Source organism: Bos mutus, chromosome 10 (genome assembly GCF_027580195.1).
Source record: "Bos mutus isolate GX-2022 chromosome 10, NWIPB_WYAK_1.1, whole genome shotgun sequence".
Classification (NCBI taxonomy): Eukaryota; Metazoa; Chordata; class Mammalia; order Artiodactyla; family Bovidae; genus Bos; species Bos mutus.
Window position 1 is genome coordinate 72,783,158 of NC_091626.1, and position 23,191 is coordinate 72,806,348.

Consider the following 23,191-nt stretch of genomic DNA (forward strand, 5'->3'; position numbering starts at 1 on the left):
TCCGCTAAGTCACTTAAACAGGAATCTCTGCCTCAGGTTCTGGGTCTAGGGAACCCAGCCTAAGACATGTAGGTTCAGAGGGCAGTTTTAGCTCTGGCTAAAAAGCAGTGCATGTGCAGCAATACCTGGGCCAGTATGCCAGTCAGTGGCTGCTGCTGCCTAGAAATCCCTGCCCAGGGCTGCCTGGATCCTCCAATTTGTCAAGAGAAACTAGAAATTCAGATTAAAAAAAAACCAATTCTCTATAATTCCCACTCCAAGAAAGGCTGGTGTATATTCCTCCAGGTTATGTATTCACAGCTGACACTGTGTTCTGGCGAAATGGAAAATGGATCTGCAGACACTGGAGGTGGTTTAGGAGAGTGGTTGAGTGCTGGCTTTGGCAGACTGGCTAGAAAGCAGGATCTGTCACTTTCCAGTTCTGTCACCTTAGAAAGTTAGGTCTTCTCAGCTCAGTTTCTCCTGGACAGAAATCTAAAATGGTCTCACTGGACTAGGATCAGAGTGTTGGCAGTGGGCTGCTTTCCTTTCTAGAGGTTCTTCAATAATTAATTAATTTCTAAAATCTTACGTCTTAACAGGGCAGGATCTTTGGTATGCTTTGATTTCCCTCTTCTCCCATTTCTCTAGAATGCATTGAAATCACTTGGAATTTTAGTTCCAGGATGTTATAAGTTTTCCTTTTCAGGATGTTATAAGTTTTCCTTTTAAAAATAGTATGCTTCTTATATTTCAGGAATCTTTCTCAACAGTAGCCACATTTTAAAACCGCCGTATTACCTGTGTATTTAAACTCAACTAATTGTTTATTGGGGCTTCTCTGATGGCTCAGTGGTAAAGAATTGGCTGCAGTGGAGGAGAGGCAGGAGTTGTGAGTTTGATCCCTGGGTCAGGAAGATCCCCTGGAGGAGGAAATGGCAACCCATTGCAATATTCTTGCCTGGAAAATCCCATGGAAAGAGGAGCCTGGTGGGCTACAGTCCATGGGGTCAAAATCATTTTTCCTGAGTTATTTTTCTGGAATTAAAAGAATTCCCCTAAATATGATGGTGTGTAGATAATTTTTGAGTGTTTGCATATTCAAAAATTAATTCTTCTCCCACTTGAAAAGTGAAAGTGAAAGTGAAGTCTCTCAGTCGTGTCCAACTCTTTGTGACCCCGTGGACTGTAGCCCACCAGGCTCCTCTGTCCATGGGATTCTCCAGGCAAGAATACTGGAGTGGGTTGCCATTTCCTTCTCCAGGGGATCTTCCTAACCCAGGGATCCAACCCGGGTCTCCTGCATTGCTGGCAGATGCTTTAACTGCTGAGCTACCAGGGAAGCCCATATCTCCCCCTTGAATGATGGCTTCAAATGGTAGCTTTAAATGGTGTTAACTAAATTCTAGATGTAAAATCCTTTCTGGAAGCTTGTAGGATTTTTCTCTTTATTTTTGAGTTCGCCAATTTTGTCAGAACTTATTTGTGTACATCTTTAAAAATATTTTTGTTCTTGCATGGCATCTTGTATGTAGGCACTTTTTACATGAAGGTTCAATTTTTTCATCTGTTCAGAAAATTATCTTCTGTTATTTCTTCTCTTCTGTCATCTCTTTTTCTTTCCTTTTGGGCTTCCTATAAAGTGGGTATCAGGTGGAAATGGGATTAACTGTAAGTCACAGAAAACTTTAAAAACCATGACTTAAATAAGAAACTTACTTTTTTTTTTTTTTTGTGACAAGAAATCCAAGTGTAAGTAGCTAGTGTCTTTTGATCTTCTTGACTCATGGTCTTAATGTGTTTTTGTTTCTCAGCATGCAAGATGACTGCTATATCTGTAGATAATGTGTAAATTTTCCAGGCAGAAAGAAAGGGGGAAAGGAAAGGGTAAAAGAGATACCTCTGAAGCTTTGCCTTTTTGCTTGGGAAGCTGTGGTCTCCCCATGACTTCCACCTGCACCTCACCGGCCAAGCTAAGACTGCACATGGTCATTCATTTCATACAGCTGTGCAGTCAAGACCGGGGATCCAAGGATTTTATTTCTTGTTTTTTTAGCAGAGAAAGGTGAAGGAGGAGGACATTGGAAAAGGGGACCAGGTCAGTCTATGTACCAAGCCCATACATGGGTATAGAATCTCCTCCAGGATCTCTCCTCCAGGCCTTCAAGTATTTTTCTTATAATCTTTATCCTTTTTGTCCTTTTGCTCATCTACATTCATTTTACAGTTTTCTGAGTTGAATTTCAAACATCTCTATTTTGCTTACTTTGCTTGTGCAGCCCTCTTTTGAGATTGTTGCTATTTTTACAGTTATTATTATTTTTTAAACTAATATTTGCTGAAAGTTCTTTCTGCAAGTCCTCTGAGGAGAAGGTGTCCTTTTTTATTATCTGATGTGGGAGATATTTTATATGGAGATTCTATGATGCCGGATAGGTGGTGACACATGATGGAATAGAGATCAGAGGAGGAAGACATGGATGTGGCAGGAAGGGACTGCCACTTTGAGGAAGGGATTGATCTATCTATTGTTTCCTGAAACGGTACCAGACTTCTTGCCATGCTTCGGATTTGCTGTATTCTTTCAAGTATCTGTATGTCCTTTTGGAGTGCTCTGCCACTTCACCTCTGACAAATCCAACATAAAGATGACTAACATGGTAATTATGTTTGAATTCCTCAGAACTCATGCCTGCTGGTTGTTCCTTACAGTGGCATGTTTCATTGCATGGATGTAATGTTCTCTTCAATTTGTCTAGGATACTTTGAATTTGTTAAAGATTTTTCCCTGTGTTGGGAACTCACAACTACTAATGACTTTCCCCAAAGCCGGAAGCCTCTGCTGTCACCCTTCCCAGCAAAATGGGTTTTGCATCAGATCTTAAATTCCTCACATCTAAATCAATACTAGACGGGTGAATCTGATTGTAGACCCTCATTCTGGCCTGAATCCTAGCTGTAAAGCAGGTGGTGAAAAGCATTTTCTGGGTTCTGTCTTAGGGAGGCGAGATTCCTACACATTGCAAGTGTAGGCAGAAACACGTACATCATCTGCTGCTGCTGCTGCTAAGTCACTTCAGTCGTGTCCGACTCTGTGCGACCCCACAGACGGCAGCCCACCAGGCTCCTCTGTCCCTGGGATTCTCCAGGCAAGAACACTGGAGTGGGTTGCCATTTCCTCCTCCAATGCATGAAAGTGAAAAGTCAAAGTGAACTTGCTCAGGCGTGTCCGACTCTTAGCGACCCCATGGACTGCAGCCTACCAGGCTCCTCCGTCCATGGGATTTTCCAGGCAAGAGTACTGCAGTGGGGTGCCATTGCCTTCTCCAACATCATCTACTACATGTTACATACCTGTATGCAGGTCAAGAAGCAACAGTTAGAACCGGATGTGGAACAATGGACTGGTTCCAAATTGGGAAAGGAGTACATCAAGTCTGTATATTGTCACCCTGCTTATTTAATTTATTTGCAGAGTACATCATTCGAAATGCTGGGCTGGATGAAGTGCAAGCTGGAATCAAGATTGCCAGGGGAAATATCAATAACCACAGATACCCAGATGATACCACCCTTAAGGCAGAAAGCAAAGAGGAACTAAAGAGTCTCTTGATGAAGGTGAAAGAGGAGAGTGAAAAAGCTGGCTTAAAACTCAATGTTCAAAAAATGAAGATTATGGCATCCATCACTTCATGACAAATAGATGGGGAAACAATGGAAACAGTGACAAACTTTATTTTCTTGGGCTCTAAAATCACTGTGGATGGTGACTGCAGCCATCAAATTAAAAGATGCTTGCTCCTTGAAAGAAAAGCTATGACCAACCTAGACAGTGAATTAGAAAAGCAGAGACATTACTTTGCTGACAAAGGTCCGTATAGTCAAAGTTATGGTTTTTCCAGTAGTCGTGTACAATGTAAGTGCTGGATGATAAAAAAGGCTGAGCGCTGAAGAATTGATGCTTTTGGACTGTGGTGCTGGAGAAGACTCTTCAGGGCCCCTTGGATAGCACAGAGATCAAACCAGTCAATCTTGAAGGAAATCAACACTGAATATTCATTGGAAGGACTGACGCTGAAGCTGAAGGTGCAGTACTTTGGCCAGCTAATGAGAGGAGCCAACTCATTAGAAAAGACCCTGATGCTGGGAAAGATTGAAGGCAGGAGGAGAAGGGGACAACAGAGGATGAAATGGTTGGAGGGCATCACCAACTCAATGGACATATCTTTGATCAAACTTTGGGAGATGGTAAAGGACAGGGAAGTCTGGCGTGCTGCAGTCCATGGGGTTGCAGAGTCAGACATGACAGAGCGACTGAACAACAACACACAATTTCCTTCTGTTACAGTATAAAACATGAAACATTTCAATTTCTGCTGCACTTAGTTGAACAGTTTCTTTTACTTCAGTGTCATTTAAAAAGAATTCCATTCAAACAAGAATTTAAAATTTATTAACCAATATTTAATCATTGATTCCATAGTTTTTATTTTGTGTGTGTGTCAGATTCTTATTTCTCTTAGGTCATACAGTATTTATATCACTTTTACTTAGGAAAAAAGATCAGAATTTATTTATGACTAATTAAATTTTTTATAATTATGTATAATTTTCATATGCCAACTTGCAAGTATATTTTAAATGTTTATTGCTATAGTATATCTTATATGGATATAGTATAATCTCACTTTCTCCCTATTTTCAGACTTTTTGAAATTATCCTTTATTATAAGTAACATGGCAAAAAAATTCAGTGTTTTGGGTTGCCAGAAATGGAGGCAAATTTTGGTTAAAAAAGGGAGAAAATGAATTTTTTGGGAGACTTGGGTACCTCAAAGGTACAGTGGAAAGTTTGAAGGACCAAGTTTGTAAACCAGGCAGAAATCAAGCAAATGGCCAGAAAAAATAGACAGAAAAATGGCCCTAGAAACTCCTCAGAAGCAGGCTGGTTCAGGGTTGCACTGCAGCCGCCAGATGCCAGACACCCGTGCTAGCGAGCACTGCCGCCGCCTTCCCTGCTCCAACACTGGCTCCTCGCTGCTGTTGCTGTCATGGTTAATCTCTTCCCACCTTCCTGGCATCTTTGAATCTGTCTCTCCCTCAACAGTCTAAGTCCAGGCAGGGTGTTTACTTCCAATTGACTGAATCTAGTTCATTTGCTTGTCTTCTTGATGTCAGTGGGTAGGGAGAAGGAGTGTCTGGTGGGGACCTGTTCCCTAGAGAGGCTTATGCAGTATTAGTGTCACTGAAGCAGGAACGGAGATAGGATGCTGGGGCCAGGGAGAGACACATGTTAAGTCTTTCTGCATAAGTTTTTGCATGTACTTTTTCTGGTTACCACTTAGGGATTGATCCCTGGTTTTAGAGTCATGAAACCAAAGGGCATGAAATTCTCATGCTTCCTTGCCCTCCATCTGCCCCTTTGTTGTTAGTGTTCTTCATGGGTCTTCTGTCTTCACGCTTCTCTTTGTGACCTCACCCATTCCCATGCTCTGAGGGTTTGAATCACTATAGAATTATGGGTGAGTCCAAAATACTTATTTCCAAGTCTCTATCTTGAACTTCAGACAAACATATTTAACTATCTGACATAATCTGTGGATATCCTAGGGATATCTGTGAATATTGAAAGGCCCCAAACAGAATTCATTATCATTTGCCTCCTTAAACCTACTGTGTGTCTGGATATTCCTTATTTTGATCCATATGACCACTATCCCCCTAGTTGATAAAAATCAGAAATTTGGTTTTTATTCTTGATTCATACTCCTCCCTCATTCTTCCATCAAATTATTTCCAGATTCTGTACATTCTGCTTCCTAAGTATCTCTGGAATTGGTTCTGTGTTCTGCATTCCTAGGAAATGTTCCAAGTTCAGACACTCATCACTTTTCTTTTAGATTGTGGCTTTTGCTTCTTAACTGGATTTTCTGCCTACCATCTCACCCTCACCAGCTCCAGTTTTAAAGTGCACAGCTAATTGTGTTGTTTCTCTAAGATGTTACTAAGATTGATTATTTCCTTTAGGAAGCCTTCTCCAAACACTTTTTCTCCTTGCTCTTTCCTGTTCAGAGAGGCTAGTTGACCCTCCCTGATCCCCGTGGAGCCCTGGATTTACCAATACTTTTCACACCTTGTTAAAATCTTTGCTGTCAAGGGACTGAGAACTCCTAAAGGCAGGAATGTGTGAGATTCATATTGAATCACTAGTGCCCAGTATAAGGCCTCCCCACAGTAGGGGATTTAAAAAATTTTTTTAATCTATTTTTTAATTGAAGGATAATTGCTTTACAGAATTTTGTTATTTTCTGCCAAACATCAACATGAATCAACCATAGGTATACATATGTCCAGTAGTGGATTTTTGAATGAAATATTATGAATGGCTTTTAACCTGTGAAGAAACTAAAATTGAGATTGACACATATACATTGTTGATACTATGTATAAAATAGGTAACTAATGAGAACATACCATATAAAACAAAGAACTCTACTTAATGCTCGGTTGTGACCTGAATGGGAAGGAAATCCAAAGGGGGGGATATAGGTATCAGTTCAGTTCAGTTCAGTTCAGTTGCTCAGTCGTGTCCAACTCTTTGCGACCCCATGAATCACAGCACACCAGGCCTCTCTGTCCATCACCAACTCCCGGAGTTCACTCAATCTCATGTCCATCGAGTTGGTGATGCCATCCAGCCATCTCATCCTCTGTCATCCCCTTCTCCTCCTGCCCCCAATCCCTCCCAGCATCAGCGTCTTTTCCAATGAGTCAACTCTTTGCATGAGGTGGCCAAAGTACACATATACATATATTCATTTTGCTGTACAGTGGAAAACAATACAACATTGTAAAGCAACTATACTCTGATAAAAATTAATTTACAAAACTAAAAAAAAAAGAGAAACTAATGTTGGTTGAATGGCCAGTTGTGATCTTGAAACCCAAACAACTGAGTTTATAGACTCAATTACTTTTCAGGGACAAATTTTGAAAATAACATGTCCACTATAGTGTAAACATGATTTCTTCCTATTCAACAAACCACTTTTCCAGAGTGGAGAAATATGGATATTATGAGACTCAGACTTTGAGGCTAAGAGATTTATTCCATAGTGGGAAAACCCTGCAAAATATAAGAATATGCAGAGTTGGCAGATAATGAAACCTTAAACTATTTAATTTTTTCTTGTACTATCCCAAGTTAATTCTATTTTTTTAATTTAAAATTTTTATTTGTTTTTGTGAGGAGCATTGATGTGGCTGTTTGAAAGGTATATTTTGGGAAAAATGTAGTGTGAGAATGACCTGGTGACCCTTGTTTCCTTTTAGGGAGGTCAGTGTGGCTGGCTGGTCCCAGGAGAAGGATACACGCTTGCAGTCACCCAGCATCAGCAGCTTGCTGAAATTGATACAAAACTCCAAGAACTTTCTGCCACCTACCCAACAATTTTCAGCTCTTCTCCAAGACCAGAACATCAGAATGATAAGGTATATTTGATTCAAGAGCCTATAGATTTCAGGTTTGTATGTACCTACGCTAGTTCACATCGTTTGACAATCTTCTTGTTAACTAAAGAGATTTCTTCCCAGTTGCTTTTCCCATGACTATAACTGTAGTGATAGTGATTTCCACAGCAGTGTGTATTTTCCCTGGCTGACTTTCTGTTCATTGTTCTTTCAGTTGATAATTTGCTAGGATGGGGTTACTGAGGAAATATTTATTTTAATATCTTTATGACTTAAGCTAATTCTTGATTATGAACAGAGGAGAGGAGAGGGAAGAGAATCAATGCAGTACTCATTCCTTTGAGAGCTTTATTTCTGTCTGTTCCTTGGTTCTAGGAGTTAGCAATGATAGTCACCTGTCCCTTACTCTGCCACATTCTTCTAGCTCCTTTAATTTAACAAGCAGTGAAGCTCACCATATGGGTTTCCCTGTGGCTCAGTGGTAAAGAAAGCTGCCTGCAGTACAGGAGACTTGTAGGAGATGTGGGTTCAATCCTTGGGTCAGGAAGATCCCCTGGAGAAGGAAATGGCAACCCACTCCAGTATTCTTGCCTGGAGAATCCCATGGACAGAGGAGCCTGCTGGGCTACAGTCCACGGGGTCTCAAAGAGCCAGACTCAACTGAGTGACTAAACAACGAAGCTTGCCGTGCTGATGACCTCTATCCTGTGAGGATTCTTCACTTGATAGTTCCCCCAGATATTCTTTTATGTAGCTAGTGGAAGGTGAAGAAGAGCAGAAGAATGGCAGCATCTTTGGAAAAGTAAATTCTTTTCCTGCCCTAGGTGTCAGTATTTTGTGGGATCTAGTTTGCAGTTGGGTGGTAATTTTGCCTGAAGAGAAAATGGCTGGTCATTTGTTAGTCTACTAATCCTCCATCAATTTTGTAAACATATCGCCAAATCATTTTCTTACGATATTAGATGCATGTGATTTTACTTGTTTTTTTAAAAATGTAAATAATATCAGTAGTCTATAGGTAATAATTCTTATTTATAGTGAATCTTTTCTTCAAGCTGTCAGTTGAAGGTTAGGGATCTGGATTTGGGTCAGCTGAACTACCTTAAGGGAAGGGAGCAGTGTTAATATGCTCCCAAGAAAGTTTGGTTGTGAGGGAACCTTTATGGAGTCATCACAGCTTCCTTAAATTACATTCCTAAGGACCAGGCACAGCTGCCTCTGAACCCTTTACACAGCTCGGTGGTGGTAGTGGGAACCACTGTTTTCTGGACTAGGGGCAGAGTTCTAAGAACTATAGAATCTCTGTCCTCACCCAAATATACCCCAGGACTTTGACACATCAGCATTTTTGCTGCTAGTTTATTTATGTTTACTGGGTACCCATTCCCAAAAGGAGGAAGCCAGGACAGGGGAATAAAATTGTTCAGGGATATTCTTTGTTCTTTCTCTGTTATAGCTGATTTTTGTTGTTGTTATTGTTGTTAGATTTCAAAGGCTGCTGAGATCTCAAAGCTGGATAATGGTCCAAAATACAGAAAATGTCTTTTTCACAATCATCAAATGTTATTCTTGAAAGAGAAACTTAGAATTTAGAAATTTGTTAGATGACAATGATCAGATGCTGTCATTGTCATCTAAATCACATTTCAAAGTTAGCATTTATGATTTAAACAAAATATTTAAAAAATAATAAAAGGGAAAACCAGTACATTACTTAGTTGTAACATACTGATATTATATATTTTTATGTGAAACAAACTATATTTAGAGAAAAGATAAAACTGCATTTTGGGACTCCTACTGGATGCAGAAACAGAAATGTGACATCCTAGTTATTGAAAGGAGGTAATTAATGCTCCTTGTATGCAAAAAAAAAAAAAAAATCTTTTGAGCTTTTATTAAATCTCCTGTTGGCATTTCCTCATTTCTAACTAAAACCAGTATTGCACATTGAATTTTCAGGCTAGAAATGCTAGCATGGCAGATTACTTTACGGATATTATTTTTGGATTGGAATTCTCTTTGAATAATACACTGAAAAGTATCTCAGGATAAACCCTGCATATCTATTCAGTTGATGAATGGCCTCCAATCTATTGCTGAACACAAATATTCATAACGCACAGTCATGGTTTTTTAAGCTTTCTGCAAACCATTAACTCATCAGTAATTTTTCTCCATGTTCCTTAAGAAAAAAATGTCTTTTAAGTGGAATATAAATTTCTATTTTCAACAATCAATTAAACAAATGTTAATCAAGTGCTCACTGTATGCAAGGAATTGTAGAGCGTTTAAAGATGAGTCAGGCACATATAGAACTGTGGAGTGAGAAAGCCTTATTTCAGGTTCTGGCTCTTCCACTTACTGGCTCTGAGGACTTGGGTGTTAATTAGAAGCACTTTAAACCTCAGTTTCTTCATCTGTAAAATAGTAATGATAATATTATTCCTGAGGGTTCTTTTAAAGTGTAGGTGAGTTATAAGTTAATATGTGTAAAATACTTAGCACAGTGTCTGACCCCAAAAGATGTTATTATTAATATAATAAGTGACTTAAGAAACTTATTGCCTTGTGAGAGGCACAGAATATATATAGATAACTGTGGTACAAGACATCATAGGTAAGAACAATAGAGGGCTGTGAGCAAAGTGCTTTGCTGGTTCAGAGGAGAGAGAGAAAGCTCATCCGTAAGGAATATCAAGAGAGTTCATTTCAAGTGAGGGATAGGAGGAGGAAGAGAAACCAGTGAGTGAGGTAGAGGAGGTCAGAGTCCCTGGAGAAGGCCACCATCACATAGCATGAGGTTGAGAACTGGTGAAAATGGGTGAACTCATATAAAAAGTCCAGATTTCTAGTTTCTTTTGAAAGATTAGAAAATCTGGCAACATTAGGCTTGAAGCACTGATTGACAAAGTATAGGACTGAGCTGAGTAGCAACTGCTGCTTTCCATGAAGCACAAGTTCTCCAATTTGCTACACCATCCATCACGCCATATTGTGTTGCCTACAAAACATGGGCCTACTTCTTGCATTTAAGTAACTTGCCCAGCCCCTGCCCAGGCCATCAAAACGTCTTTGAATGCCTGTTATTTCATGAGAGATGACGTGGTGGTGGAAGTTGAGTATCCAGATTAGTATGTGGCTTTACTTCTGACCTTAAAGCAGCTTGTAGGGTACTAGAGGATAGGACATATAAACATAGACCAATTTGTGCAGTGGGCCGACCATTCAGTGAAAGAAGTACCACAGTATGGGAACTTATCTTATGAGAAGTATGGAAAACATATGCTTGGGGAACACAGGGAAAGGAAAGTTTGATGAAGGAGTGGTATTTTAATAAGGAGTGATATTTTAAAAATTCATTTGAAAGTTTTAAAATTTTAATCAAGAAAATAAGTTCCCAAACAAGTTGAAACACGCAGGGTTTCTGACTTACCTGACTGTGGCAACAATAAGATGCTAAACTGGTAGGCACATAAGCCCAGGATGAATCAATAATTTGAGGGGCTCCAGAGAGTTGGAGAAGGCGATGGCACCCCACTCCAGTACTCTTGCCTGAAAAATCTCATGGATGGAGGAGCCTGGTGGGCTGCAGTCCCTGGGGTCGCGAAGAGTCAGACACGACTGACCGACTTCACTTTCACTTTTCACTTTCATGCATTGGAGAAGGAAATGGCAACCCACTCCAGTGTTCTTGCCTGGAGAGTCCCAGGGATGGGGGAGCCTGGTGGGCTGCCGTCTATGGGGTCACACAGAGTTGGACACGACTGAAGTGACTTAGCAGCAGCAGAGAGGTGACTCTGAGATGAAGGAAGTATTGGTTGTTGTGAAAGGGGCAGATGAGAATCTCTGCCTTATGAGTTTGCTGATTACAATGTTCTCATGTAGGTGCCCTTGCTGTTAGCTTCATGGAGATGTTTTAAAAGCAGCATTTGGCTTTCACATGTCTGATTTCTTTAGTGTAAAACAAAGCTTGTGGTCACTTTCAGAAGAAAGAATGGCTGCTGTTGCTGTAATGTGAGTAATATCATGTGGTTGCAGTTTTACATCTGCTTTTTACTTTCATTCATCATAGCAAAAGAGAACTAATTGAAGCAATTTTTTTCCTTAGGATCTGCGGTTTAACTGTGCATACCTTTTTGTATCCATCCCCTAACCTCCAACAAATCAGTTATTTCTTTCCACGTACTGTAAATCCCACCATAAAATTGAGTGATGTTCTATAATTTAGTTACTGTATTTCTTATTTGCAGCTGTGTTACATTCCAGCTTTCTCCAGAAATATCCAAGATATAGGTGTTATGTAAGCACTCAGTTTAAGTCCTTAGCAACTGCATTCAATAATAAATTCTATTCAGTTTGGCTCTTGTAAAGAAGTGTAATTTATTCATCTCTCATGCAATCAGTCTTATTAAATCTAGCATTCCAGTTCATCATTAGATTTTGTTTTCCTGGTTGGGAGAGAATGTTCAGAAATGGCTGTCATTGACGTATGAGGAATTTCTTTGTTCTTAAGTCAGCTAGTTTAATTGACTATAAAGGTTTTCCTCAACTCGATTTATTTTCTTGTTCTTAAACTGTTGATTCAGTTGTATATGATTTTGATAAGACCAACAAATATTAACAAACATTTGATTGAGGAAAATTGTAGCTGTATTTACCTCTTCTATTGCCAAGAAAATTTTGACCAGCATTTAACTGTTTTTCGATCTCTTTCTGTTTCAATGTTAGCTAACCTTGAGGAAATATAAAACATGGTTTGATGTGTAATCTTAAAAGATGTTTTATTATTGAGTCCAGGAACTTGCAGAGTTCCAATAATGGCCATGCTGTTCACTTGACCTCAAATTACTTAACATGCTGATCAAGGTCAGGAACTGAGGAGTTTTTTTAGGTATGTTAGTCACAAGCACAGAAATCTTATTGACCATATGTTCATTAAAAAATAATATAGAAGTATGCCATGAGAGCATGGGTTTGTGGATTGAGGAATAAACAGGAAGTTAATTCAGACATCCTTGCCTCTAACCTGGCAAACATGTGCACGTGCAAGCTTGGTCATTCAGACTCTTTGTGACCCCCACGGACCATAGTCTGCCAGGCTCCTTTTGGTCCCTCCTCCAGGGGATCTTCCCGACCCAGGGATCGAACCCGCATCTCTTGTGTCTCCTGTATTGGCAGGCAGATTCTTTACCACTGCGCCACGTGGCAAACGTTCCCAATTAAATCTGTGGAATTCTTGCTACCTGTGTTTTACAGATTACTTTGAAGTTTATATTTATATTTCTTGGTTTTTCTATGCTAAGCCTCAAGATTTCTTTCATTTCATGGAAGTATTTTAAAATGATAAAAACAATCTGGCTAAAAGATATTTTTCTTTAGTTTTAGTACTGCCAGGCAAAAATCCATCTGATGACAGGAAATAGCAGTAGCCTGTGGAAAAGCATACCATTAGCTTGAAAACACAGGGCAAGATGGCTTTGTTTAGGCAGGTTTGTATTTTTCTGGCCCTTAACTCAATGCCTTATTTTCATATCAGATAACTTATGAAGGCGTGAGTAATTTCCTCTGTATTTGGCTTTTAGAAATGGGTTTACTTAGCTTCAAAGACCCCTGTTGGCTCAGTCAACATCACAGATATTTTTCTAAGCATGAACTTACAATCCCTAGGCAATCAATTAGTCAAATCGGCAAATATCTTGACCTCATGATCTGTTCTATTCTTGTGGCTCCTTAGATGTTCTGTGCATATTATAGAGAGCTGAATTTTTATGGAACTGAATTTTACTTTAACTGAATAAAGGCATTTCTGTATGACTCAAGAAATAGAGAAACAATATGCATGGTCAGAAAATCTGCTAAAAACTTTCACCCAGAGGAAATCAAGATCTTTCTGATGATCAGGAAAACAGACGGTACTGATTGGCACTTGGATGTGACAACAGAACCTCTCCTGGCACCACAGAGCTTCTTGAATATACCAGTATGCAATCTTTGCCAGAACAGATGATTACCTTTTCTTGGCCTCTGCTTTCATCACATGCTGTCTTTCAAATATTTGTACTATATGGTTATGCTATCAGAGACAAAGACTGAGGAAAGATATTATATATCCTTGGCTTTAATTGTGGTGAATTGCAGACTCAGCTTTCAGAACTGGAAGAAACTTTCTCAGAAGAAGTTGAGACCAGGAAAGAAAAAGTGACTTGCAGAACTCAGCTAAAATCTAACCTTGAGACCAGTATGTTTTGGTACAGAGAGTCATGTTGTCAAGGCAGAATGAAGATAGGCTTGGTAATGTTTTGTTTTCTTAAAAATAAAAAATAATTTTTATGCATATGAAATCACTATAGGTTTACTGTAGAAAATTCAGGAAATACAGAAGCGTCTAAGAAAAACAAGGTAAAATCAAGATTTTTACCTTACCTTACCATTTACCATCAAGCTAAATTTCCTTCCAGTCTATTTCTCAACAAGTGTGTGCACATACACACATACATACACAGAGTTCTGGGCAAGGAACAGAAATTGACCCAGGTTGGATTTTGAAGATAATGAAATGAAAGAACTATTCATAGATTAAAAGAAAGGAGTCAATAAGGGATGCTGGGATACTCAGGGACTAGCACCAGGGGTTAGGGAAAAGAAAAATTGTACTGGAACTTGGGGAGGCTAGAGTTGTGGTAGAAGAATCTGCCATCCAAAATTGTAATCATATTGGGCATGAGCAGAGGATTAACCAACTCCTCCCTCTTCAGCATGACAATTTGAGCTGTTTCTGTGGCAATCTGATGAAAGTTGGAATGTCAACAATGATAGGGGGCAACTTTGCTTATGCTAAAAATGACCTCTGGATTGGAAGAATTATAGAGACCTGAAGGGGAAGCCATAAATGCAGTGATTCTTGTGGCTGGGAATGTCCCTTGCTGAGACCCAGATAATGTACCTGTGGAGTCATTTCAACAGATGAGGCTTCTATTGGATATGAAATATTTAAGCCAGGGTGGCTTCCTTGCCCCTTGTACCTATATTGTTATGATGTGGACTGCAGCAAAAACTCCCATTGGCCAGGGATACCTGACACTGTGTTTCCTGTCCTATAGCCTTCTGAGCTGGGGCTTCCCAGGTGGCTCAGTGTAAAGAATCTGGCCGCCAATGCAGGAGATGCTAGAGACATGGATTCAATTCCTGGGTTGGAAAGATCCCCTGGAGGAACAAATGGCAACCTACTCCAGTATTCTTGCCTGGAGAATCTCGTGGATAGAGGAGCCTGGTGGGCTATAGTCCATAGGGTTGAAAAGAGTTGGACATGACTAAGCAGCTGAGCACGCATGCCCATCTTTCTGAACTGACTGGCTCCAAGTGTGCCCTCTGTTTGCTTTTGAACATGAATATTCAGTTGAATCTAAGAAAATCCCCTTAATGGGCATGTCAGGGATATATTACTGCCCAAATCATAGTGGCAAAGCAGGGAGTGGAAGGGGAGAATACCCCAAACTCTTTTTCTTGCTGCCCTCCAACCTTCTAACACTCCTTCTCAACATTGACTAAACCTAACCACAAGACAGAGGTCAGGGAGAAAGAGTGAGTGTCCCAGCTTACATCAAATGTTCATTATGGTTTATCATTCTGGTCTTATTAGTAGGCATTTGACTAAGTGCATGAAGCTGCTCTGAATATTCATGTTCAAAGTTTTAGTCATCATTTTCATTTCTCTTAGATGGAGACACAGGAGTGGAATTGTTGAGTCATAGGATTAGACAAGCATTAAAATTTTTTTTTTAATTTTAATTTTTTAAGAAACTGTCAAGCAGTTCTTAAAATGTTTGTGTCATTATATACTGATACCAACAACGTGTGAGAGTTTGCTTGCTCCATACCTCTCCAATGTTTAATTTTAACAAACTTTTTCTTTTGTCCTGTTCTAGTGGCTATGTCAGAGAAGGCAATGGCAACCCACTCCAGTACTCTTGCCTGGAAAATCCCATGGATGGAGGAGCCTGGTAGGCTGCAGTCCATGGGATCGCTAAGAGTCGGACACGACTGAGCGACTTCACTTTCACTTTTCACTTTCATGCATTGGAGAAGGAAATGGCAACCCACTCCAGTGTTCTTGCCTGGAGAATCCCAGGGACAGCGGAGCCTGGTGGGTGCCGTCTATGGGGTCACGCAGAGTCGGACACGACTGAAGCAACTTAGCAGCAGCAGCAGCAGCAGTGGCTATGTAATGACCTCATTGGGACTTTAATTTGCATTTCTCTGATGACTTAATGATGTTGAGGATTTTTTCATGTGCTTATTTGTCATTTATGTTATCTTTTTTTATGAAGTATCTGTTCAAGTCATTTTAAAACTAGATTCTAAAAAATAATTGATTCTTGTTTTTATTGAATTGTGTGAATTCCTTGTATATATTGGATGCAAATCCTGTGTCATATTTATGTGTCATATTTTTCTCTCAGCCTGTGGTTTGTCTATTTTCTTAGTGGTGGCTTTGGATAAGTAAAGTTTAAAAATATTGATGAAGTCTGCTTTACAGTTTTTTTTCTGTTTTTCTTTTTTAGCCTATCCAATGATTTTTAGAAAATCACGGTTGTAGATTTTTTAAAAAATAATGTCCTTTAAAAGATATTTTTTCTATTTAAAAATGAAATCCAGTTTGGGTGTTTTTCAGGTCATTATATTCTATAGACTGACTATGTACACACCAAATCCATATGTTGAAATCTAATCCCTAGTGTGACTGTATTTTGAGGGGAGGCCTTTGGAGTAATTTGGTCATGGGGTGAATAGGGTTAGTGCCTTTATAAAAGAGACCCAAAGAGCTTCTGTGTCCCTTTTATTATGTGAGGATGTAGCCAGAAGATGGCCATTTAGGAAGTAGGAAGCAGGCCTTCTCTAGATATGAAATTTGCCAACACCTTGATCTTAGACTTCCACACCTCCAAAACTGTCAGAAATACATGTCTGTTGTTTATAAGCCACCCTATCTGTGGTATTCTATAATAGCAGCTCAAACAGATGGAGACATTGTGTATCTTAACTTCAAAGTGGGCCATAAAATGCTGGATGCATAGAGCTGCAGGGAGACCTTGGTACCAGCTATTACAAACTCCTCCTTAACATTAGGTTTCCTTCTTAAAGATCTTGTCGCTTGTAATTTACTCAGTGGATGCTTCTAGAGCTACCAGAAGTGAGTCCCCTTTGGGGGAAATAAGATGTAAGAGAGTCACTTCGTGAAATTGAGATACTCTTTTAATAGTCTCTTCATTAGAGCTTTATGCAATATGAATTTCATTAAGACATTGGTGTGATCAGAGTTCTGAGAACTGAAATTACAGTCTGTTGGCAGTGCTGATCAGCTTCAGGTTTGTGTTGGGTTCAGGGACACAGGGTGGGACCAGTCACGATCCCTGTCTGGGCAGGGACAGTGTAGTGAGTGCAGTGAGGGAACATGTGGCATGAGGGGGGAAGAAATTGCCTTTACTGGGTGTGTCAGGAGATATTTTTTAGGGAAATATGTTTGTGCTGAGCTCAGAAAATTAGGAGTCTCTATGAGGAGTTGGAAGGAAGAGGCATTGAGAGTGGAGAACTAGCAGTGGGCAATATCCCTGAAGTTTTGAGTCTGAGACCCAAGCAACAAGAGATGAGCCTAAAAAGCCATGAAGGAGTGAGGACTTTGTCCTTTAAGTCAGTAGTTCTCAAATTTTTGAGCAGTTGTTTCTTCAGGTGTCCCTAGTTCTTATCTATTGAGTCAGAGTCTCCAGGGTGGAGCCTGAGCCTTTGAATGTTTTCATGGGCTCTGGAGGCGACCCTGAAGCACACCGGAGTCTGAAAACTACTAGTTCAAGTGAATGATGAGGAGGCAGTGAGGAAGAGAGAAAGGCCTTGATGAAAAAGGCATTGAAAAAGGCATTGAAAGTGAAATGGTGACCAACTCTATTTAAGGAGTGAGAATGTGGGCAGATTCTGCCTAAGGCAACTTAAAAAATGTCATTTTTGCCTGTTACCTCATGACAATACAGAGTAGGAAATCTGTGGGGGAGATGTAGGAAGTTTAGTTATAGATACAAGACCAGATTTCTGTCAAGAAATATCCATTTTAATGATCTAGAAATAATACTAATTTTGGGAGAATATGGTTCTGTCAATTCAAATATTGCTGATAGTACTGAAGCCTAATGAGATACTTCCATTAAGTGAAGTAGCTCAGTCGTGTCCGACTGTTTGCGACCCCAAGGACTATAGCCTACCAGGCTCCTCAGTCTATGGAATTTTCCAGGCAAGAGTACTGGAGTGGGTTGCCATACTTCCATTACATAATGTTTATTCTTTTCAAAGGATATCTTCAGCCTGTATTTGTTAGTTATTAAGATTTCTGCATGCATGTGATGTACTGTGATAACTTTGGGGCTAGATCTTAAAGTTATTATCATTTTGCAGATGATGAAATTAAAGCTCAGAGAGGTTTTTTGATTCCCCTAAGGCCATCCTAGTCAGGAACCAGGAAAAGCCAGAGTTCAAAACTCCTGACTTTGAGAAGCCCAATTCTCTTCTCATTGTTGCACAACCACCTCTTGTTTGATGTACAGTTGGACCTTTCCCCCCCAAATAGGAAGACATTAGAAAATTATTTCTAAGTATTATTTTGAAGAGTAGAAATATTGTATGAGAAGCAAAGCCAACCTTCAAGGCTCAGTTACTCTGGAAAAATGTGTGATGGTACAGTTTCAGCCTGTGTATGAATTTTTTTTTTTTTAATTAGAAACCTGACCTTAATGGTGATGATAGAAATACAGAAGTAGCTCCAGGAGAAAAGGTTCTTCAAAACACCAAAGAACAACGGGATCAACAGAATCGGTTGAGAGAGATAGATGAAAAGCTAAGAAAGATGAAGGAAAATGTGGTAAGTCTTTTTTTATTTAAAGTAACCATTTGATTGTATTAAAATGTCCCAATTTCCTTTGACTAATTCATGATTGTTTTTATGTGTTACATCAGTCAGGAAAACATGGGGATTTGTCAGTAAGGATTTGAATAAAAGCTAAAACTGTAATTCATAGAACATAAAGTAGTGTTATAATTAATTAATATGACAAAATAAACCTGTGAAATATTATCTGAAGTCAGAATAAGGATCCATATGCCTATATTCTGTGTCTTAAGAGACATACTTGTTCTTTTTTTGTGTGGAAAAATTTGGTAGTTATTCTGTATAAGATCATCTTTACATATTGAACTTAAAGCTCAAATAACTCCCACTTTTGGTTCATAAAAATATATTATTAATCATTAATATTCAGTTCAGTTCAATCGCTCTGTCATGTCTGACTCTTTGTGACCCCATGGACTACAGCACACCAGGCTGAGCTGTCCATCACCAGCTCCCAGAGTTTACTCAAACTCATGTCTATTGAGTTGGTGATGCCGTCCAACCATCTCATCCTCTGTTGTCCCCTTCTCCTGCCTTCAATCTTTCCCAGCATCAGGGTCTTTTCCTATGAGTCAGTTCTTCACATCAGGTGGCCAAAGTATTGGAGTTTCAGCTTCAGGATCAGTCCTTCCAATGAATATTCAGGACTGATCTCCTTTAGGATGGACTGGTTGGATCTCCTTGAAGTCCAAGGGACTCTCAAGAGTCTTTTCCAACATGACAGTTCAAAACCATCAGTTCTTCGGTGCTCAACTTTCTTTATAGTCCAACTCTCACATCCATACATGACTACTGGAAAAACCATACTTTTGACTAGACGGACCTTTGTTGGCAAAATAATGTCTCTGCTTTTGAATATGCTGTCTAGGTTTGTCATAACTTTCCTTCCAAGGAGCAGCGTCTTTTAATTTTGTGGCTGCAGTCACCATCTGCAGTAATTTTGGAGCCCCCCAAAATAAAGTCTGTCACTGTTTCTATTGTTTCCCCATCTATTTGCCATGAAGTGATGGGACCGGATGCATGATCTTAGTTAATATTAATACTCATTAATATTAATACATCCTAAATCCATCTTGAGCCTATTTCACGTTTTAATTGCTTGCCACTTAAAGATGCATTTTTGCTGATTAGAAATGCTGTGTAATACTGTGATTTTTCCAGCTACCCATTGGATGTTTCTGAATTTTGGCTGCATGTTTAATTTTGGTTTTTAACCTAAAATGAATCATGGCAAAGCTGAACTTACGAGTCTACCTGCATCGTCTCCCAGGGCTGGTCAATCATAATTGTCAGCCGTATTTACTTTCTGTTTCCTACTAAATCCTACTGTCTTGAGTGAACTTCAGGCCTCTTTAAGTGTTAACCAGTACTTCTATTTGTGGCTCTGTCTTACCACTGTTCCTTTTGAGTTTTTGAAAATCTTTTCTTTTTTGTCCCTACTTGTATCATCTTTCTCTCAGCATCCTTACCTCCTGTCTAACCTCTTATAATCTTGTCACTTTCTTCTCTCGTATTCCGTTTCATAAGCTGTTCCATGAGAGTAAGTATCAGGTAAGTGACTTTGATTAGATTCTGATCTCCTCAGAGCTCTTCAAGACTGTCCACCAATACTGACCAAGGTTCTTCACCCCTCACGGTCATGTCCAGCTGAACTGCTCTTCCTATTTGCCGCCATGGACAGCAGCACTGGCTCAGACTTAAAGGGTATCTAGGTCTACCTAATAAGAGTCAGGGAGAAGGCAATGGCACCCCACTCCAGTACTCTTGCCTGGAAAATCCCACGGATGGAGGAGCCTGGTGGGCTGCACTCCATGGGGTCACTAAGAGTCGGACATGACTGAGCGACTTCACTTTCACTCTTCACTTTCATGCATTGGAGAAGGAAATGGCAACCCACTCCAGTGTTCTTGCCTGGAGAGTCCCAGGGACGGGGGAGCCTGGTGGGCTGCCATCTATGGGGTCGCACAGAGTCGGACACGACTGAAGTGACTTAGCAGCAGCAGCCTTAGCAGTATAGGTTAGCAGTATACTGTTGCTTCTGTTTTACACATCGAAGAAGAGGTAAGCAAAATGGATCACATTTGGATAGTAGAGTGACAAAGATAAGGAAGATATTAAAACCAGGTCATATTATGATTGTCGAAGAAGCTGGGTGTATTTATTTAGCCTGGTGAAGGAAAGATATGCATGCACGTGTGTGTGTATTCATGTATGTATGTATTCATGTGTGTGTGTTGTGGGAAGGAGGGGAGGAATGGTTTGGTAGAAAAATCACACATGATAACTTCCTAAAGAGATTTGAAGGACTGACATTAGAAGTATTAGTTTTCTTCTTTGTAGTATAGGAAAAAGAAAACACGGTGGTTGGGAAGCCATAATGCCACAGATTCCTGGTAAATACTAGGGAAGAAAGTCAGAGTGATCTCAGTGGGAGTGGTCTATCTGGGGCAAGGTTTTCAAATTAGGCTTGAGTAACACTTGCTGGGTAGCTGTACAGAGGGTTTAGTATTAAGTCCCACTCCTGGGCATATGGGGCTTCCCTGGTGGCTCAGACAGTAAAGAATTCGCCTGCAATGAGGGAGACCTGGGTTTGACACCCAGGGTGGTAAGATCCCCTGGAGGAGGAGGGCATGGAAGCCCACTCCAGTATTCTTGCTTGGAGAATTCCCATGGACAGAGGAGCCTGGTGGGCTACAATCCATGGAGTTGCAAAAAGTCAGACCAACTGAGCACAGCACCTGGGTATATATTTGGAAAAGATGAAAGCTCTAATTTGAAAAGATACATGCATCCCACTTGGAAACAACCTAAATGGCCCTTGACAGATGAATGGATAAAGGAGATGAGATACACTGGAATATTACTCATCCACTTTTGACTGTGTGGATCACAATAAACTGTGGAAAATTCTGAAAGAGATGGGAATACCAGACCACCTGATCTGCCTCTTGAGAAATTTGTTTGCAGGTCAGGAAGCAACAGTTAGAACTAGACAGGGAACAACAGATTGGTTCCAAATAGGAAAAGGAGTTCGTCAAGGCTGTATATTGTCACCCTGTTTATTTAACTTATATGCAGAGTACATCATGAGAACGCTGGACTGGAAGAAACACAAGCTGGAATCAAGATTGCTGGGAGAAATATCAAGAACCTCAGATATGCAGATGACACCACCCTTATGGCAGAAGGTGAAGAGGAACTCAAAAGCCTCTTGATGAAAGTGAAAGTGGAGAGTGAAAAAGTTGGCTTAATGCTCAACATTCAGAAAATGAAGATCATGGCATCCGGTCCCACCACTTCATGGGAAATAGATGGGGAAACAGTGGAAACAGTGTCAGACTTTATTTTTCTGGGCTCCAAAATCACTACAGATGGTGACTGCCGCCATGGAATTAAAAGACGCTTACTCCTTGGAAGGAAAGTTATGACCAACCTAGATAGCATATTCAAAAGCAGAGACATTACTTTGTCAACAAAGGTTCATCTAGTCAAGGCTATGGTTTTTCCTGTGGTCATGTGTGGATGTGAGAGTTGGACTGTGAAGAAGGCTGAGCGCCGAAGAATTGATACTTTTGAACTTTGGTGTTGGAGAAGACTCTTGAGGGTCCCTTGGACTGCAAGGAGATCCAACCAGTCCATTCTGAAGGAGATCGGCCCTGGGATTTCTTTGGAAGGAATGATGCTAAAGCTGAAACTCCAGTACTTTGGCCACCTCATGCGAAGAGTTGACTCATTGGAAAAGACTCTGATGCTGGGAGGGATTGGGGGCAGAAGGAGAAGGGGATGACAGAGGATGAGATGGCTGGATGGCATCACTGACTTGATGGACGTGAGTCTGAGTGAACTCCGGGAGTTGGTGATGGACAGGGAGGCCTGGCGTGCTGCAATTCATGGGGTTGCAAAGAGTCGGACACGACTGAGTGACTGAACTGATCTGATCTGAAGAAGAATGAAATACTGCCGTTTGCAGCAGCATGGATGAACCTGAAGGTTATCACACTAAATGAAGTAAGTTAGAGGAAGAAAAATATCATATAATATCACTTACATGTGGAACGTTAAACCGTGATACAAATGAACTTATTTACAAAACAGAAATAGACTCACAGACAAAGAAAATGAAATTGTGGTTATCGAAGGAGAAAGGCGGGAAGGGAGGTATGAGTTAAGTGTTTGGGATTAACAGAAACATGCTACTATATATAAAATATATAAACAACAAAGACATACTGTATAGCACAAGGAGCTATATTCAATATTGTGTGATAGTATGTGATGGAAAAGAACCTGAAAAAGAGTATATATCTTACCTGAATCACTTTGCTGTACACCTGAAACTAACACAACATTGTAAATCAACTATACTTCAGTGAAATAAAAAGATGGCTGGATGTGGATGGTGTAGGCAGTTTCTCCAGTACAAGCAAGCGGCTTGTATATGGTGAGTATGTGAAGGTGCTGTGCTTTGGGCTCTTTTTCACATGTCGGGGAAGATTTGTGCTGAGCCATTCACCTCTCATCTAGTGGATTCCCACTGGCTTTGGCCATGATCTGTCAGGCAGACTACTTGTGTGGAGATAATTTAAGATGATGCAATCAGGAGGAAGTGGAACTAGCCATATTCATAGAATAGGCAACAAATGCCGAAAGTACCCTCTCCATCATTTTTCATATGGTGCCCTCTGGTACCTTTCATCTCTGACTTTCCCATCTAGCTCTGAGAGTCCCTTTCCCTTGTTTTGGTGCTCTGCAGGCTTCTCTGCCCACACTGCCTTCTAACCCAACTTTGCTTTACATTACCTACCTGGG

General features: G+C 40.2%; 1 protein-coding gene across 1 annotated transcript in view; it reads left to right on the plus strand.

Annotated features, from left to right (window-relative positions):
• The window catches only part of FSIP1 (fibrous sheath interacting protein 1), a 212,342-nt gene that overhangs the window by 50,257 nt on the left and 138,894 nt on the right, over positions 1-23,191 (plus strand). Inside the window, exons 9-10 of the mRNA XM_005888930.2 lie at positions 7,312-7,470; positions 18,215-18,355. Coding sequence (XP_005888992.1) covers positions 7,312-7,470; positions 18,215-18,355 — 300 coding nt within the window. The remainder of the gene's footprint in view (positions 1-7,311; positions 7,471-18,214; positions 18,356-23,191) is intronic.